We start from the raw sequence: 19726 nt of genomic DNA, 5'->3' as shown, positions 1-19726 counted from the left end.
TGGGCACTTCAACATTGAATTTGAGAAGACCATAGTTTGCTTAAGACTTGATCCTTAAATTGAACAAGTATGTAAATGGGAGAATCAGGACCAACCACTTCTGAGGTATGTCTTTATAAGCTTTTGATTTATTACTACTTGTCTTGAAAGGAGCAAACTGTTTGATTCCTGCATTCAACAAGAATATTAGGAAAATAAGTAAGATAGAACTAGTAGCGAGTTATGTAGCATGCACTCTTCAGATTGAAGATGTGTCGTGTGTCTGACATCGACATGAATCTGACACATGTATTTATTTCATCAGTTCTATTTTCTAAAATTAGGACATGATGTCTATGTGCTAGTGTCGAGAGACAGTGTCTATGATGAACTCGAATTACTGAAAGGGACACCTTTCATATACTTATTCATATGATGAACTCAATTACGTAAGTGTTTCTAATTTTTGAAAGAACTTGTTTGTGAAGAACAAACATACCTTTATCCACAGAACATCACAACAAAGTTGCACCTGAGCATGTTTCTAAACCAGCTGCATCATCATGAGCAAAGCTATATGCTGCAGGACAAACTTGTTTAAAAATGTTAGAGTAGTTTGAAGGCAAACAGGTAGCAGGGTTTTCATAACTCCCTCTACAACAATACTCTTCAGTATTGAATACACCACATGCACTCTTACAAGCAATAACTCTATCATTTTCCTTTAAAGCCAACTCTGATGGACAATTCTGCCTCAAATCTCCATCACAACCAACAGTGCTACAATTACCACTTCCATTGATAGCCTTTATTGCTATAGGCAAGTTGAAACCATCTACAAGACTAACATCATAAAAATCAGGTTCACCAAGGGTAAAATCGGAAATTGTTGCAGGAGGATTTCCAGGTACTGTACAGTTTATGTTTGTTCCACAACCACCAGTTAGGCATTTCCATTGCCATTAGTGTCAAAGTTGCAACCTGTCCTAACCCATTTCCATTGCCATTAGTGTCAAAGCCGCATTTGTTCACAATATCAGGAATCACTAACGTGTATAACAAACAAGCTTGACTTAAAATTTTGATGGCAATGGAAAAATATTACTATTTTACTAACCAAATTGTGATCAATCAAGGAATACCGTTAATAAAGTAAGAAATATACCTGAGACAATGATAACGAATATAGTGGTAATAAGCTTCAATAATGCAGAGTAAGGATTAGCCATTCACTGATGATCTCACAATTTCACTTAAATTATGTTACATTTAAATTCATATGAAGAGTTGTGTTATTTATATGAGTAAAGGTTGAAGAGAAAAGAGTGGAAGAATACGTGAAGAAGAGAATCAGTGAATACTTATAGCCCAAGAAAGCTTCCTTAGTTAATCATGCAAAAATCGAAGGATACTTTGCCCCATCTATGTCATACTCATATTCTAACATTATTTTGTTCTTCACCTTTACATTCTTTTTTCACTGATCTTATTACTTATAAACCTTTCATTTTTTTTCTTTTTGTTCAGCTTCTTTAATCTTGTATTCAAGGAATCTTGTAATTGTATTGCTTTATTTATGAAATGTGATATTAATTGTCTAAGCTCCCTGTCGGGATTAAACTTTTTCAATTGCTGGATAAATTATTTGGGACAATGGAGAGCATTTATGCAAAAATGAGTTCACATTTTGATTCGAAAATTTTGGTGCCCTTTTTCAACCACTGTATGGGAAAAGAGTGTTGCAGAATTAGGATAAGATAATTATCATAGAGAAATTAGAGTAGATGCATTATGAATTGCATTCTTGTTAACTGAATTACAAATGAATTTATAAGAAATTATATGAGCTAACTTTCATACATACGATTTGGCTTTCATCAGCAATCACACATGTGAGAGGTGGACACAACATCTTACGTTAAAACCATAAGACATTAGTTTTAGCCTATTATTTTTTCACCCAACCCATTTCTCGCCCATGAGGTTTTCGGATTTTAAAATCCGAAAAGATTTTTCACTAATTCGGATTTTATAATTCGAAATATGCTTATGTATAATCAGCGATCACAATCTATCCCATTTCAGCAGTTTTCAATTTTGCTTTTAAAAACAAAGTAAAAAAAATGTAAAAAAATCAGTTAAATAAAATCATAAAAATACCACCAAAAAATTCTAAAAATCAAATAAAACTAATGCAAAAAATTTCGGATTTTTCTGAGAATATGAAAAATTTTAAAAAATTTAAAATGGGTCTAAACGATGGGATTTTGAATTTTGAGGAGCGGAGTCCTGTAAGAAGTCCCTTCTAGGGGAGTCTTGATCCTTGATTTTTTCCTGATTTTCTGTGGAAGTTTCGGAGCAATCCGATCAAGTAGCCCGAAAATCGGATTTTTGACTAAGAATAGCTAACAATGACCCAAAATAGAAGGATAAGAGTTAGAAAGATCAATATTGTCCTTAAAATGATTATCCATGTTACAAACATGTTCATAATTTGTGCTGATATATAATCCGAACTCTCTTGAAAAAGGGTGTTTAGGGGTGTTCGGATGCTATAATCCGAAAAAATCAAGAAACATGCCCTATTTTTTGAGGTTTTCGGTTTATAAAATCTGAATTGGTGAAAAACTCTTTTTTTTTTTCACCCCATAACAAAGGAAAAACTCAGTCCAAAAATCATAGAAGCATTTTTGGAAGAAAAAAAACAAAGCACTCATTTTTTTTCACCCCATAACAAAGGAAAAACTCAATCCGAAAATCATAGAAGCATTTTTGGAAGAAAAAAAACAGAGCATGCGAAAATAACACAGGATGGGAAAAATAATAGTCTTAGTTTTATGAGTCATATCACCTGCTATATACATTCGATTGAGAGATTAATAAAATCTATCGACAAATAATAAGATTTTAGTTATTTTTCTAGTAATGGAAAAAGTTATAATTTTTAAGATTTTATTTCTTTTTAAAGATTTTTCATGAGTGAAAAATACGTATTGAACTGAAAAGTCAAAACTAAGAGTATGGTCTACTCTCTCAAAAAACATCTTTACTTCAAAAAAAGACTCTGATTTTGGAATAACTTGTAGAAAATGGGACAAGATGATATGTTACACCTCTAAATGGATGGTCACTAGAGATGCAGTCATGCAGGGGACTGAGGAAAGAAGGATGAAACTTACTGTTGATATTGGCTTCAAATTTGTGGTCTGGAAGAACAGAGAAATCGTGACACGATTTTGGCATCGTGACACGATTTCGAGGTGCCGTGAGCTAGTTTGCAGGACGCCAAATCGTGGCACGATCTTGGAAAATCGTGACACGATTCAGAAACTTGCTCGTTAAGTATCTCTGATAAGGACTGGTCATACCTTGGGTTGTACGCAAATCGTGACACGATCTGGAAATCGTGGCACGATTGCTTCAGAGGAAGGCTAGTATTTAAGTGTTCTTGTGTTCTTTTTTGGAGAAGAGCTTGGAAGAGCTTAGAGAGAGAAACTTGGATTACAAAGAAGGGAACCAAAGGGTTGAGTGTCTTTGTAGAGAGTGTCTCTTAGGTTGGGAAAACATTGTAATCACCTTGGGTAGTGAGGAGTTCATTAGTTGGAAGGATCTAAAGCTTCCTCTAGTGTCTTCTCTTTTAGGGTTCATATTGTGAGAGTGGGGAAACACCAAAGGGTAGAATCTAGGGTTTGTTCTTGTGTAAGCTTGAAGGCTATTGTTTCTTGTAACCCTTTGTAACACTTTCATCATATTGGATTGGAGAGCTGCTCTCTCCCCCAGATTAGGCCATATTGGCTGAACTGGGTCAACAATCTTCTTGGTGTTTTGTTCTTCCTTTCTTGCTTATCTTGTTTTGCTTTGGTATCTCTTTGTGTGGTTTTGCTCTACACTAGTCTAGGGCTGTTTTTGTTGTTGTTGCTTGGAAACCATTTTGTTCATTGATTACCACTATCTCTTGCTCCACACATCTTTGTTTTTCATTGGTGTGAGTTTCAACCGGATTCACAACACTTACTAAAGCCAAACAATGGTGTTGACTTCAATGACTTTGGAATGGAATACTTTTGTCTTACGTGTGTGTTCCTTTTGTTACATTTGACAGATTAAATGTAACTGGTAAGATGTAACTCTTTTATTTGTCAAAAGAGAAAAAAGTAACTCTTTTATAAATAATAATCGTAAGTATTGTATAATTATTTTCCTAAAGAATCTAATAATCAGTTATAAATTGATAAAATAATTGTTAACATGAACCACTAATACTAGTTATGAGGTTTCTCTCAAAAAAAAAAGTTATGGGGTTAAAGTTAAAATGTATATTTTAAATTGAAGTTTTTCACTTTTGTATTTTTAACATTTTGCTTTGAGATTATAATGTTGACTCTGGAATTGACAATTAAATACATTAACATAATTAATAAGGCACCGGAACTCCTATAAGTAGTGGTGCGCTAATTCAAGAAAATTAAGAAAGAGTTATAGAGTTGAGAACCTTTAAAATCAAAATGATGGTGAATACCAAATTCCTTCAACTTATAGCAAAATTTATTGCAATTCTATGCCTTCTAATGCATGGACACGTTCTATGCAATGGAGGGTTAAACTCTCAGTTCATAGCCAGTGAAGCAGAGGCTCTTCTTGAGTTCAAGGAAGGCTTCAAAGACCCTTCAAATCTTTTATCTTCATGGAAACATGGAAAGGATTGTTGCCAGTGGAAAGGAGTAGGATGTAACACAACCACAGGTCATGTTATCTCCCTTAATCTCTATTGTTCTAATTCCTTAGATAAACTTCAGGGTCAGTTAAGTTCATCTTTGCTCAAATTGCCATATTTAAGTTATTTGAACCTTAGTGGCAATGATTTCATGCAATCCACAGTGCCTGATTTTCTAAGTACTATGAAAAATTTAAAACATCTTGACCTATCTCATGCCAATTTTAAGGGGAACCTCTTAGATAATCTTGGAAACCTTTCTCTACTTGAATCACTTCATTTGAGTGGCAATAGTTTCTATGTCAATAATCTAAAATGGCTTCATGGACTTTCTTCCTTGAAAATTCTTGATTTAAGTGGTGTTGATCTTAGTCGTTGTCAAAATGATTGGTTTCATGACATCAGAGTGATACTTCATTCTCTTGATACATTGCGTTTATCGGGTTGCCAACTTCACAAACTACCTACGTCTCCTCCACCAGAAATGAATTTTGATTCTCTTGTAACCCTTGATCTGTCTGGCAATAATTTCAATATGACTATCCCTGATTGGTTGTTTGAAAATTGTCATCACCTTCAAAACCTTAATCTCTCAAATAATAATTTACAAGGTCAAATTCCATATTCAATTGAGAGGGTGACAACTCTTGCAACACTTGATCTGTCAAAAAATAGTCTCAATGGTTCAATACCAAATTTCTTTGACTGGCTAGTGAATCTTGTAGCACTTGATCTATCATATAATATGCTCAGTGGCTCAATACCTTCCACATTGGGACAAGATCATGGCCTAAATAGTTTGAAAGAATTGCGTCTTTCTATTAATCAACTAAACGGATCATTGGAAAGAAGCATTCACCAGTTATCAAATTTGGTTGTGTTGGACTTAGCTGGAAACGATATGGAGGGAATTATCAGTGATGTTCATTTAGCTAACTTCAGCAACCTCAAAGTGTTGGACCTATCTTTTAATCATGTAACTTTGAACATGAGCGAAAATTGGGTCCCTCCTTTCCAACTTGAAATTATAGGTTTGGCCAATTGTCATTTGGGCCATCAATTTCCACAATGGATTCAAACTCAGAAGAATTTCTCCCATATTGATATCTCAAATACAAGTGTCGGTGATACTGTGCCAAATTGGTTTTGGGATTTGTCACCTAATGTTGAGTATATGAACCTCTCCTGCAATGAACTGAAAAGATGTAGACAAGATTTTTCTGAAAAATTCAAACTTAAAACACTTGACTTGAGCAAAAATAATTTCTCAAGTCCCTTGCCTCGTTTGCCTCCTTACTTGAGGAATTTGGATCTGTCCAACAATTTATTTTACGGAAAAATTTCACATGTGTGTGAGATTTTGGGTTTCAGTAACTCATTGGAAACTTTTGACTTATCTTTTAATGATTTGTCAGGAGTCATCCCAAATTGTTGGACAAATGGGACAAACATGATTATTCTGAATCTGGCTAGAAACAATTTTATTGGATCAATTCCTGATTCCTTTGGTAACCTCATAAATCTCCACATGTTGATAATGTACAACAATAATCTCTCTGGAAGAATTCCAGAGACACTAAAAAATTGTCAAGTGATGACTTTATTGGATTTACAGTCGAATCGATTAAGGGGGCCTATACCATATTGGATTGGTACTGACACATGCAAATCTTAGAGGCACTTATATTGCGTAGGAACTCCTTTGAAGAAAATATCCCTAAAACGTTATGCCTACTCAAGTCTTTAAAGATATTAGATCTTTCAGAGAATCAATTAAGGGGAGAGATACCAAGATGTGTCTTCCCTGCAATGGCTACTGAGGAAAGTATAAATGAAAAATCATATATGGAGTTTCTTACGATTAAGGAAAGTCTTTCAGAGTATCTGTCTAGAAGAAGGGGTGATGGTGATCAACTTGAATTTAAAGGGATTGACTTGTCATCAAATTATTTAACACATGACATCCCTGTGGAAATTGAAAAGCTAGTTGAATTGATATTTTTAAACTTGTCGAGCAACCAATTGGTGGGTTCCATTCCTTCCAATATTGGTGAAATGGAAAACTTGGAAGCATTAGATTTGTCAAAGAATCAGTTATTATGTGCCATTCCTACTAGCATGGTTAATATGCTTTCCTTAGAAATTTTGAACTTATCATACAACACTTTGTCTGGGAAAATTCCATCTGGCAAACAGTTTGAAACATTTTGGAACGATTCCTATATAGGTAATCCACATCTCTGTGGTTCTCCACTCACAAAAGCATGCCCAGAAGATGGAAACAGTTGGTTCAAGGACACACATTGCAGTGACATTGAAGGGAGCATAGAACATGAAAGTGACGACAACCATGAAGACAAAGTATTGGGAATGGAAATAAATCCATTCTACATAAGCATGGCAATGGGATTTTCAACTGGATTTTGGGTATTTTGGGGCTCATTAATACTCATTGCATCTTGGAGGCATGCTTATTTCCGTTTTCTAGGCAACATGAATGATAAGATCTATGTCACTGTAGTTGTCGCACTTAATAAATTGCGGAAGAAGTTTCACACTCAACAACCTCCCATGTAACCAAACTCTTTGTTTGCTCTGTTATTGTGTTCAGAAATACAAGAGACAAAAATTGTATTGAGAGTATTGATGATTTTGAGTAAAGAATTTCTGAATTAAACTTCAAATTTCTTATTTTTAGGTCATTGAATATGATATAACAAAACGAAACGAATTAGGTGAAGTGGTAGTTATGTTGTTTTAAAATTTTAAAAGACTTACATAACACCACAGACAAGATAAGAATCCAGTCATATAAAATATCACAAGAAATTGTTGATCATCAATAACACACCACATGCACACTCTTACATGAAATAACTCTTATCATTTTCCTTTAAAGCCAACTCTGATGGACAATTCTACCTCAAATCTCCATTGATAGCTCTTACTAGTATGGCAAACATGGTTTTAAATTGTAGTCCACGAAAAGAGTATTGAAGAATTAGGAGGATATGAGAATGAGAATTATCTTCGAGAAATAACAGTAGAAGCATTATGAGAAATAATAACTTTTTTCGTTTTTTTCTCTGAAAGGAAAAAGAGCGGAAGACATGCATTGAACTGAGATTCTTCTATACTCCAATTTCATTGGAAACCAATTACACTTTGTTATATTTTTTGGAAACAGCAAAGTGAGAATAATATAGATATATAAAGAAATCAAGTTGTTCGACTTCAAGCAAAGTATACACAATTTAGAGTCTACATATTCGATTATTCGATTCTTAGCTGAAATAATTTATGGTCTAACTTTATTTACTTTTTAAACAAAATTTAGATTACGAGATACTTTTTTTCTAAAAACATGAAGGGTTAAGACAAAAAATAAAAGTACAAAAGATGTTCCAACTGATATATAATAAAGAACCAAGTGAAGCACAAATGTAAAAGCTAAGAAGGATATTAAGAGTATGGTCTACTCTCTCAAAAAATATCTTGACTTCAAAAAAAGACTTAGGTTTTTTCTATTTTTTTTTTTTTTAATACTATATATTCATAGCCAAACCACACGCCAATCCCATTCACTATAACAAAACACATCACACACCTGTCTTCTTTCTCATAAAAGTGACGGCAAGTTTTCTACTTGTGATTTTTTTCCTATTGCTTTATTTTTCTATTTTGTTAATTTTGCTTGATCTCATTTTGTATTACTAACCTTTGAATGGGGAAATGGTGAAAGAGAGTTCAGTTTATGGAATAGAAAAATTATTGTAAAGTAATATCCATAATTGTGAGTTTCAAATAGAATTCTTTCATTCTATCTAAGTTCCAATATTAATTTTACTATGTGAATCAATTTCTATTAGTTCTTTTGACAAGTGAGACTATCTACCTTCAATTTTTTTTTTTGGTGTCCTATTTCGAATTTCTACCTATTGACATTCAATTTCCCAGCTTGAAAATTATTTCTTAAATATATGCATATGCTCGAAATGAATTTTCAAAATTAGAGGGGATTGGTGTTCTTAGTATATAAAGATGGTGGAGAAAAGAAAATATAATACGTTGGTATATTTGCTTATAGAATTATCAATAGTGATACTACATGTGGCAACTGCAACAACTGAAAGAGTTTTCTCTGCTTTATAAGTTTTCAAGAATGAGTTGCGAAATCACATAAGAGATCATTTAAATGATTGCTTAGTTAATTATATATAAAGAGATGTTTTTAGTGAGATAGAAAATGAGTAAAACATTCAATATTTTTAAAAACTGATTAACTGTAAAGAGCAATTGTGGTGTATATTTCTGCTTTTAAAAAATGAAATGTAATATATATTTTTAACGCTACAAATTTTATATATGGTGCCTCCACAATTCAAAATTTTTGCCTCCGCTACTGATGTTACTCCCCTAAATGGAGGGTCACTAGAGATGCAATGCAAGGGACTAAGGAAGGTAGGATGAAACTTATTAAGTCTAAACAATGTTGTTGACTTCAATGACTTTGAAACGGGAATACGGGATATTTTTGTGTTACCAATTACATTAAGTAATAAGAAGAATAAACGACAACTATTGTGATATAAAATGAGTCCAAATCTTTTATATACACCACAAATCATTTAAAAACTATAGTAATATTGGAAGAAAATAGAGAGGATATAAGTCATGGGTGTGTGCTTCTTTTGTAACATTTAACACAACATGCATAGAGACAAGTTTTTGTACTTTTTTAATAAACTGTAAGGAAGTACGTCTTCTTTTATAAATAATAATACGTATTAATCAGTAAGGATTCACTTAATAATTTTTCTAAAGAATATAATAATCAGTGTTAAATAGATAAACATGTACATATTTGTTAACATTAATTGAAGTTAAAAAGTACCGGATTATGTGTTAAAAAGTACAAATCTTTAACTGAAGTTTTTCACTTTTGTATTTTTAACCTTTTGCTTTTAGGTCTAAGTCTAATGTTAAGGCACAGGAACTCCTATAAGTAGTGGTATGCTCATTCAAGAAATTTAAGAGTTATAGAACTGAGAAACCCTTGGAATCAAAATGATGGTGAATACCAAATTCCTTCAACTTATAGAAAAATTCATTGCAATTCATTCTACATAAGCATTGCTATGGGGTTTTCAACTGGATTTTGGGTATTTTGGGGCTCATTAATACTCATTGCATCTTGGAGACATGCTTATTTCCGTTTTCTAAGCAACATGAATGATAGGATCTAAGTCATTGTAGTTTCACACTCAACGACCTCCAATGTAACCAAACTATGTGTTTGCTCTATTATTGCGTTAAGAAATACAAGAGACAAAAATTGTCTCAAGTTAGTTGATGATTTTGAATAAAGAATATCAGCCTTAAACATCAACAATCTTTGTAGCCGTCTTTATTTTGTAAAAAAAAAATCTATAACACTTACAATTTTGTAAGAAAAAAATCTATAACACTTACGATGTACCTGTTTTTATTTTGTAAACTAGAAAATCTATAACGGATAACAACTATCTATAGTTTGTGTGTCAAATCTGAGTTGCTAATGATGAACATGATCATCCAATTTGCATCGAATGGCTCTGATTGCATGACTGCAGTTACTATGTCATAATACGACGATTGATGTAAACCCAAATCTGTTATCATCTTGTTTCAAATCCTCATCAAAGTGATCACATGACAATGCATTATAATAAACACCATGGATAAGAAAAGTTGGAAACTTTGTAAGTGGTAACGAAAATTTTCTGGCTACTACTTGTGAGTAGGACTCGTTAAAAAACGAAAAGGAAAAAAGAAACTTGTGTATGATCGTTGTTTCACTAGTAAAATAAAATTAATGCTGGAATAACCTATATAAGCTTCTTCTTCTGGAAGAATCTCTTCAAATGCCACAATTGCAAAGCTGAAACTCCAATGCAGATACCTAAAGACATAATACTAAACCATGCCACTCTGCCATTTGTTCTTTCACTCACAATCCTCATCTCTGCTTCCCTGAACAAAGAACACAAAATACATGTACATGCATAAGAAAAGTTTGGAAGGAAAAGAAAGGCGCAAAATATTATTTCAAGATGAAAGTGTTGATGCGATTGGAATAATTACCTTCCCTTCAAATAGAGCAAATTCTCATGGATGGCCTCTACTGCTCCTTCTAGCTTTCTCAATTCAAGCTCAACTCCCTAGGTATCAATCACATTTAGTTACGGAATCAGAAGGGAAAAAACATTTCTGATCAAACAGCAGAGGTATAGATTTAATTTAGATTTGGATCCTCTACCTTACTTTCAAGTTATATATAAGAGAGGATAGCACAAAAGTAAACTACAGTCTTGAGATGGATAAATAGTTTACTAAATTGATTGAGGAATTCATCAGCATAATCAATTATTCATATACAATCACTTATATTACATCGATTATTTTCTATTATATCACAGTTTTAAAAAATAAATGTATAGCATGAAATAGAATATACTATCCCTAAATAGAGATATTTTCCAACATTTAGTAAGATCCACCATTATTTATGTAGGGTGCATTAAACTTGCTGTGTTTACATCTCTAATAACATGAGAAATAGTATTAAAGAAGAAACACGAGAGCATCCAAGTCGGATCAATTTTCTCGCAATGCCTAAAAGATTTCCATTTTATAATGCAATAAATCTTTAAGAAAACTGCAAATTTATGAAGTTCTCAAAAACCATTGTAAAACAGTGCCTGAACTCATTTCATATTATATAATTTATTGCTCAAGTAATTGTCAGCCATTGAGAGGTAAAGTCTCACAAGTCATATCTACTTACCTCAATCTTCTCCTTCTTAGCAACTGAGTCCCAATCCTTGGCTGCAATTCCAATTTTCCAGTCAAGGTTCACACTAACCTCGTGACCTCCTTGATTACCCCCATCTACCCAAAAGCATGCCAGGTAATTCCCGGTCTCTTGAGTCGTAAATGCGAAACTCCCATGTGTTGTGTTTTCTTTGTGATGAAGATTGTTTCCATATGGTGATGTTACCTAAAGAAAACATTACAAGTAATAGACCATTTTAACAAATTGTTATCAGAAGATTGTAATTTTTTTTTAAGAGGATCAGAAGATTGTAATTAAAGCTCCACTATGACATTTTCATTTGAAGTTATCATGAAAGTGATTCATGCCTAACTAAGATAAACGAACGATTTTCCATTTTCGTATGGTAACACTCAGCACACAAAGGATATTGCTCTCAAAACCAATGTGTAACTAAATCGAATCCACGTGTATGTGAATGATATATTTTGTGATGTTTCCATTTTCTACAATCAAAACAACTACAGGAAGAAAAAAAAAATTACCCGTCCCCTCAAAAGACTAAACTCAACAGCAAAGAATACAGAGTAAAGATCAATTTATGGATATCATGCACATAACCGATCAAACCTACACTGCTCAGGCTCCAGAAATAGACATATAACAAAAGAAAATTTCGCTCATCGATTAATATATGCAAAAACAAAACAAAATAGGTCAAATTACTATAACACCACAGACAATTAAGAATGCATTCATGTAAAATATCACAAAAAAATTGTTGATCAACAAAAGAAATTAGGACAACACATTCCAATTCTATCATTTAAAATAAGCAATTAGGCCAAAAAAAAAATCAAATCATCTCTTCCATTTTATGATCATCAACTAATCATGCAAAATCAATGCTAAATCTGATAAGTAATTTTAGTTTTATACTCCATATTACTAATTACGTCAACTAAATAGTAAATCATATCATACTAATCCATTATTCAACAAATCAACCCATCAATTGATCAAAATTGAGAACAATGTCAACAAAAAAATAACCCTAGAAACCAAACAAATCAGAACAATAGAAATAGAAAAAACAAGAATTATGATCAATCAGCATGATTCATCAAGTACCCATCAACCAACGTTATTGTTACCCTTTTACATATAACGTTAGAATGGCAACAAAGCACTTGAGTCCACATCTAGGGATCATAGTGGTTTCAGGTCTAAGAGCAATATACACTATTATCATTGCAAGAATATCTTATGACAATCTCATAACTTACGGTGGGTAAATCCAGTATAAATATTACTCCTAATATTTATACCTATGTATAGACTTAATATCTCATATCTATGACCCATGAGATGCGGTCATCAATCTACATACATGATAGTCTCACATTATCCTAATTCATATTAAAGCTTGACTACGGATACATTTAAGAACAACGTTCTTTATGATAATGTAATCTCATGATTAAGTCACACATAATATATTATTACATGAACTATCTATTCTAGGGACTTTATTAACATTACTATAAATATAATAAAGAGTATCATATATTATTCAATAATAAAAGTCATGATACATAAGATAAATTTAACATAAACTATTGGCCTTAGGGCTTACACCAACAGGCTTTTCAACTGCATTTTGGGTATTTTGGGGATCTTTAATACTCATTGCATCTTGGAGACATGCTTATTTCTGTTTTCTAAGCAACATGAACGATAAGATCTATGTCACTGTTGTTGTCACGTTTAATAAATTGCGGAGGAAGTTTCACACTCAACAACCTCCATGTAACCAAACTCTGTATTTGCTCTGTTATTGTGTTAAGAAATATAAGAGACAAAATTTGTATGTGTTGATGATTTTGAATAAAGAATGTTTGTCTTAAATATCAACTAGAGAAATGATATTTGTAAAACAATTTTATTACAACTTTTGTGACAACTATCTCTCTTATACTCACATTATATTTTTATTTTCTCCTTTTCCATTGTTTTGGTTTTCGTGTTAATACATATATTTCTTTGTAAAAATATGGTTGTCGCATAAGTTGTCAAACAAATGGATGTTCAAATAACACAACTCTATCAACTATCTATAACTGATAATAACTATCTATATTTTGCGTTAGTGTATCAAATATGCAGTATGGTCGGTCTATCTCATATTCTGCCATTCCATCCTGCTGGAGCAGTATATACTGCTGACTGTCAAAATGTGAATCCATAGGTGTTGAGGTTATCATTCCGCGTTATTACAGACCATATTTTGCAAAAATTTCCTACCGTAAATGTCTTGAATCTTGATGCTTCTACACAGTTCATTCATCCATACATCAAATCATACTAGTCATATAGAAGTAACAACTTCTATTTTTGTTTTAAAATATAAAGATTGTTTTAATATTGGAGGACATATATAAATTAGAATTTGATTCAAATCCTTATTAGGAAAGTTTAGCATGGCAACCGTGGTTTTAAATTGTAGTCCACGACTGCAATTGCAGCTGCATCTTTTCAAAATATCAGCTGCAAATGCGTGGTTTTATTCTTGAAATGGGTTATGCATTTTCTCCCTTCCTTATTTCAATTATCTGGATAAAAATATGAGAAAATGGAGAGCATTTATGTAAAAATGAGTTCACATTTTGATTTGAAAACTTTGGTGCCCATGGTCAGTATTCATGAATAGAGAGTATTGAAGAACTAGGATAGGAGAATTATCTTAGAGAAATTAGAGTAGAAGCATTATGAACTGCATTCTTGTTATTGAAAACAGAATTACAAGATGAACTTATAAGAAACTATATGAGCTGCATGAACTCTCATATATACTACTCCATATGATCTATACTCCTAAATCCTGATCAGTTAGATAGAAGGGAATCTAATTAACAGTTTGCTGACAAAGCAGTTATGTCATTTGCTTATTTCGCAGACCTGTCTAATGCAATCAATATTGACATTGTGGTTCAGGGGTAAACCAAGCATAAACTGGCGGGTATGTGACGTCTGAGGCTGACGAGGACAGGGATTGATCGACGTTGCACAAGGCATAGACAATGAGTGGTTCCGGACAGCTTCTAAGCAAAAAAGACACATGAATGAACCGAATTCACATCATAATAAGAGGGATTATAGGTCGTATGAAACTGTATGGTTGAAGGATGACTTATAAGAATTGATTGGTGCTACTTATATCAACAAGATGCATAATTTTTTCGATCGCCTATGCCATAAGAAACTCATAGTTAAACGTGTTTGAAGACTTATGTTGGTTTGTGTGGTCAATTGACAATACTTAAAGTTGTATGGAGCATTACAAGATCACATTTTCATAAAACTTTCTCAATTTTTTGCTCCTCTGTCAAAATGAACACCAATCAACCACTGATGTGAGTGAATTTACTGACCAACTTTAATAAAGTTTTTCTTTCCAAATTCATTTTTTAACTTTTAAGAGTGAAAGACACGTACTGCAGTGAATTTCTTCGTTATTTTGCTGGAAATCAATTATTTGTTATTATGCTTTTCCCGGAAACAGCAAAATTTGAATAAATATAGATTCCATGGCTGAAGAACATTCATTCAAAGTCAAGATCAACTAAATCTTGCTTTTCATAATAAATAAATAAAAGATATCAAATTATTCTTGACTTCCCAAAAGATTTTTATTATTGTCATTTCTTTTGCAAAAGACAAGAGACTTTGTTGAAAAATGGGACAATATGATGTTACAGTATAGATGCAGGAGACTAAGGAGGGAATTAAGGATGAAACTTACTAGAGCTAAACAATGTTGACGGTGTTGACTTCAATGACTTTTAATCCTGATTTTCAATTTTAATTAAATCAAATTTGATATAATAGTAATTAAATTTTAAACCAAATCAATTTTAAACTTTCTATCAATCTTAACAAATTAAATTTAAACTAGTTCTAATTTTCATATTTAATTAAAAATGTAGTAATTAAAATAAAAAACAACAATACTAAATGATAGATTTTTGTTCACAAACATAAACTTAATTTTTATAATGATGGAAGATAGTCATGACCTTCATTTGATAAGAATGAACCGACAGACAAGTGAATGTAACCGCCAAGAAGTAACTCTTTTACTCCTCATCCTCAATATTTAAATAATAGTCGTTTAAGGTTTATGCACGATTATTAAGGAAATGATTAATTGTGTTGATTTTGATGGTAAAATTAATATCATTTACTAAAACACCTTTTTTTTTTACAAGTTTTACTAATGAAATTCAATAAATAAGGGTATAATAATGAAAAAAATAATAAATTATGCATTGATATTCTAAAGTAACAATTATTTTGAGAAAAAGAAAAATGGGTAAAGAGATAATTATTGTGAGACGGAGGGAGTATAAATAATAGGGTTTGTCTAACATGTGCAACATTGTACATGTTAAGACAACTAATAGTAGTAACTTTTTCTTGGAAAACAACAATTATATATTCAAAAGTTTTATATTTAATATTAAATGTGCAAGTTTCAATACAAAGTTTCTATTTTAAACTTCTTAACATGTGCAAATTTGCACATGATATTTGCACATGATAGAAAAATCCTAAATAATAATACCAACAATAAGTAAGAATATAATATTCAGTGATGGTGAATATAAGTACTGGTGTTCCCATTCACTAAAAATTAAGAAAGAGTAAGAATTGAGAACCATAAGAATCAAAATGATGGTGAATACCGGTTTCCTTCAATTTATTGCAATTCTATGCCTTCTAATGCAGGGAATTGTTCAATGCAACGGAGGGTTAAACTCTCAGTTCATAGCAAGTGAAGCAGAGGCTCTTCTTGAGTTCAAGGAAGGCTTGAAAGACCCTTCAAATGTTCTATCTTCATGGAAACATGGAAATGATTGTTGCCATTGGAAAGGAGTAGGATGTAACACAACCACAGGTCATGTTATTTCCCTTGATCTCTATTGCTCTAATTCCTTAGATAAACTTCAGGGTCATGTAAGTTCAGCATTGCTACAATTGCCATATTTAAGTTATTTGAACCTAACTGGCAATGATTTCATGCAATCTAGAGTGCCTGACTTTCTTGGTAATATGCAAAATTTAAAACATCTTGACCTATCTCATGCCAATTTTAAGGGCAACCTCTCTGATAATCTTGTAAACCTGTCTCTACTTGAATCACTTGATTTGAGTGGCAATGCTTTCTATGTCAATAATCTAAAATGGCTTCAAGGACTTTCTTCCATGAAAATTCTCGATTTAAGTGGTGTTGATCTTAGTAGTTGTGAAAATGATTGGTTTCATGATATAAGAGCAATACTTCATTCTCTTGAAACATTGCGTTTATCGGGTTGCCAACTTCACAAACTACCTACATCTCCTCCACCTGAAGTGAATTTTGATTCTCTTGTAACTCTTGATCTGTCTATCAATTATTTCAATAGTACCCCTGATTGGTTGTTTGAAAAGTGTCATCACCTTCAAAATCTTAATCTCTCATTGAATAATTTACAAGGTCTTATACCATATTCAATTGTGAGATTAACAACTCTTGAAATACTTGATCTGTCAAAAAATAGTCTCATTGGTTCAATACCAAATTTCTTTGACTGGCTAGTGAATCTTGTAGCACTTGATCTATCATATAATATGCTCAGTGGCTCAATACCTTCCACATTGGGACAAGATCATGGCCTAAATAATTTGAAAGAATTGCATCTTTCTATTAATCAACTAAACGGATCATTGGAAAGAAGCATTCACCAGTTATCAAGTTTGGTTGTGTTGAACTTAGCTGTAAACAATATGGAGGGAATTATCAGTGATGTTCATCTTGCAAACTTTAGCAACCTCAAAGTGTTGGACCTATCTTTTAATGATGTAACTTTGAACATGAGCAAAAATTGGATCCCTCCTTTCCAACTTGAAAATATAGGTTTGGCGAAATGTCATTTGGGCCCTCAATTTCCAAAATGGATTCAAACGCAGAAGAATTTTTCCCATATTGATATATCAAATGCAGGTGTCTTTGATATTGTACCAAATTGGTTTTGGGATTTGTTGCCTAGTGTTGAGCATATGAACCTCTCTTACAATGGGCTGAGAAGTTGTGGACATGATTTTTCACAAAAATTCAAACTTAAAACACTTGATTTGAGCAACAATAATTTCTCATGTGCCTTGCCTCGTTTGCCTCCTAACTCGAGACATTTGGATTTGTCCAACAATTTATTTTATGGAACAATTTCACATGTATGTGAGATTTTGTGTTTCAATAACTCATTGGAGACTCTTGACTTATCTTTTAATAATTTGTCAGGAGTCATCCCAAATTGTTGGACAAATGGGACGAACATGATTATTCTGAATCTGGCGAAAAACAATTTTACTGAATCAATTCCAGATTCCTTTGGTAACCTCATAAATCTCCACATGTTGATAATGTACAACAATAATCTCTCTGGAGGAATTCCAGAGACACTAAAAAATTGTCAAGTGATGACTTTATTGGATTTACAGTCGAATCGATTAAGGGGGCCCATACCATATTGGATTGGTACAGACATGCAAATCCTAGAGGCACTTATATTGGGAAGGAATTCCTTTGATGAAAATATCCCAACAAATTTATGCCTACTTAAGTCTCTACATATATTAGATCTTTCTGACAATCAATTGACGGGACCAATTCCAAGATGTGTCTTCCCTGCAATGGCTACCGAAGAAAGTGTAAATGAAAAGTCCTATATGGAGTTTCTTACAATTGAGGAAAGTCTTTCGATCTATCTATCTAGATCAAAGCACCCACTTCTAATTTCATGGAAAGGAGCTGATCGGTCTTTCCATAGAGGTGGACGTATGTTTGGATATATAAAAATTATTGACTTGTCATCAAATTTTTTAAAAGAAGGCATTCCTGCTGAAATTGGAAAGCTAGTTGAATTGGTGGGATTAAATTTGTCGAGTAACCAATTGGTGGGTTCCATTCCTTCCAATATTGGTGAAATGGAAAGCTTGGAATGGTTGGATTTGTCGAGTAATCAGTTATCATGTGCCATTCCCACTAGCATGGTTAATCTTTGTTCTCTCGGTGTTTTGAACTTATCATACAACACTTTGTCTGGGAATATCCCTATCGGCATTCAGATGGAAACATTTGACGAATCCTCATTCCAAGGTAATCCACACCTTTGTGGTTCTCCACTCACAAAAGCATGCCTAGAAGATGGAAACAGCTGGTTCAAGGACAAACATTGCAGTGACATTGAAGGGAGCATAGAACATGAAAGTGATGACAACCATGAAGACAAAGTATTGGGAATGGAAATAAATCCATTATACATAAGCATGGCTATGGGATTTTCAACTGGATTTTGGGTATTTTGGGGCTCATTAATACTCATTGCATCTTGGCGACATGCTTATTTCCGTTTTCTAAGCAACTTGAATGATAAGATCTATGTCACTGTCGTTGTCACACTTAATAAACTGCAGAGGAAGCTTCACACTCAACAACCTCCCATGTAATCAAGCTCTTTGTTTGCTCTGTTATTGTCTTCAGAAATATAATAGACAAAAATTGTATCCTGAATGTTGATGATTTTGAATAAAGAATGTTCGTCTTAAATATCAACTATCTATAACGGATAACAACTGTCTATATTCTGTGTTTGTCTACCTAGTATAACACCACACAGTGACACAGACATGAGAAGAATGCATTCATATAAAATATTATGAGTGTTGTGTCTTGTATCCGTGTTTGTGTAAATGCTTCGTAGACGATGACTGTGAGGGATAAATTTTACATAGTGATGATTATGATTAATATTAATAATTCCACTATGCTTGTGTTTCCAATTTTTGAAAGAAATTGTTTGTAAAGAAAGAAAAAAAACCTTGATCCCCAGAACATGACAACAAAGTTTGCACCTAAGCATGTTTCTAAACCTGATGCATCATCGTGGGCAAAACTACATGTTGTAGGACATGTTTAAAATGTAGAGGGTTTTCATAACTCCCTCTGCAACAATATTCATCAGTACTGGGCGAAGGACCACATGCAACAAGCAACAACTTCATCATTTGCATTTAAGGGTCTGTTTGGGTAAACAATTTATTTGCAGCTTATAGCACAAGCGCTTATCATGATAAACGCTTACGGATAAGCTTTCTTAAGCTATTTCTCTAGCAAAAGA

At 32.8% G+C, this 19726-nt stretch overlaps 4 protein-coding genes and 1 pseudogene across 4 annotated transcripts; 3 read left to right on the top strand and 2 right to left on the bottom strand.

Annotated features, from left to right (window-relative positions):
- On the bottom strand, nucleotides 1-1208 carry LOC11426035 (pathogenesis-related thaumatin-like protein 3.5; annotated as a pseudogene).
- A 3279-nt stretch (nucleotides 1209-4487) lies between these two features.
- LOC11426034 (receptor-like protein EIX2) lies at nucleotides 4488-6368 on the top strand. The gene has a single exon (XM_024773118.1). The coding sequence runs from the start codon at nucleotides 4488-4490 to the stop codon at nucleotides 6366-6368; it is 1881 nt and encodes a 626-aa protein (XP_024628886.1).
- A 134-nt stretch (nucleotides 6369-6502) lies between these two features.
- On the top strand, nucleotides 6503-7270 carry LOC112417435 (receptor-like protein EIX2). Its single transcript, XM_024773117.1, has one exon. The coding sequence runs from the start codon at nucleotides 6503-6505 to the stop codon at nucleotides 7268-7270; it is 768 nt and encodes a 255-aa protein (XP_024628885.1).
- Nucleotides 7271-10408: 3138 nt separating this feature from the next.
- LOC11442526 (transmembrane emp24 domain-containing protein p24delta3) lies at nucleotides 10409-13197 on the bottom strand. Its single transcript, XM_003629936.2, has 4 exons — nucleotides 13144-13197; nucleotides 11520-11732; nucleotides 10817-10893; nucleotides 10409-10705 (listed from the first exon to the last, which is right to left on the bottom strand). The coding sequence occupies exons 1-4, from the start codon at nucleotides 13195-13197 to the stop codon at nucleotides 10561-10563; spliced, it is 489 nt and encodes a 162-aa protein (XP_003629984.1). The 3' UTR covers nucleotides 10409-10560.
- Nucleotides 13198-16241: 3044 nt separating this feature from the next.
- Nucleotides 16242-19055, top strand: LOC11435520 (receptor-like protein EIX2). Its single transcript, XM_003629935.2, has one exon. The coding sequence runs from the start codon at nucleotides 16242-16244 to the stop codon at nucleotides 19053-19055; it is 2814 nt and encodes a 937-aa protein (XP_003629983.2).
- Nucleotides 19056-19726: the final 671 nt, after the last annotated feature.

The sequence above is a fragment of the Medicago truncatula genome, chromosome 8 (assembly GCF_003473485.1).
Source record: "Medicago truncatula cultivar Jemalong A17 chromosome 8, MtrunA17r5.0-ANR, whole genome shotgun sequence".
In the NCBI taxonomy this organism is placed as follows: domain Eukaryota; kingdom Viridiplantae; phylum Streptophyta; class Magnoliopsida; order Fabales; family Fabaceae; genus Medicago; species Medicago truncatula.
The sequence above is the reverse complement of the archived record's forward strand: the minus strand, read 5'-3'. Positions and strand labels throughout refer to the sequence as shown.

What these genes read in the sequence shown, in the direction of transcription:
- LOC11426034 (XM_024773118.1), top strand. Translation starts at nt 4,488, where the DNA reads ATGGTGAATACCAAATTCCTTCAACTTATAGCAAAATTTATTGCAATT.
- LOC112417435 (XM_024773117.1), top strand. Translation starts at nt 6,503, where the DNA reads ATGGCTACTGAGGAAAGTATAAATGAAAAATCATATATGGAGTTTCTT.
- LOC11442526 (XM_003629936.2), bottom strand. Translation starts at nt 13,197, where the DNA reads ATGAGTATTAAAGATCCCCAAAATACCCAAAATGCAGTTGAAAAGCCT. An exon ending in CTAAGAAGGAGAAGATTGAG is followed by an intron (nt 10,894 to 11,519) that starts GTAAGTAGATAT and finishes ATTGATACCTAG; the next exon opens with GGAGTTGAGCTTGAATTGAG. An exon ending in TTGCTCTATTTGAAGGGAAG is followed by an intron (nt 10,706 to 10,816) that starts GTAATTATTCCA and finishes TTCTTTGTTCAG; the next exon opens with GGAAGCAGAGATGAGGATTG.
- LOC11435520 (XM_003629935.2), top strand. Translation starts at nt 16,242, where the DNA reads ATGGTGAATACCGGTTTCCTTCAATTTATTGCAATTCTATGCCTTCTA.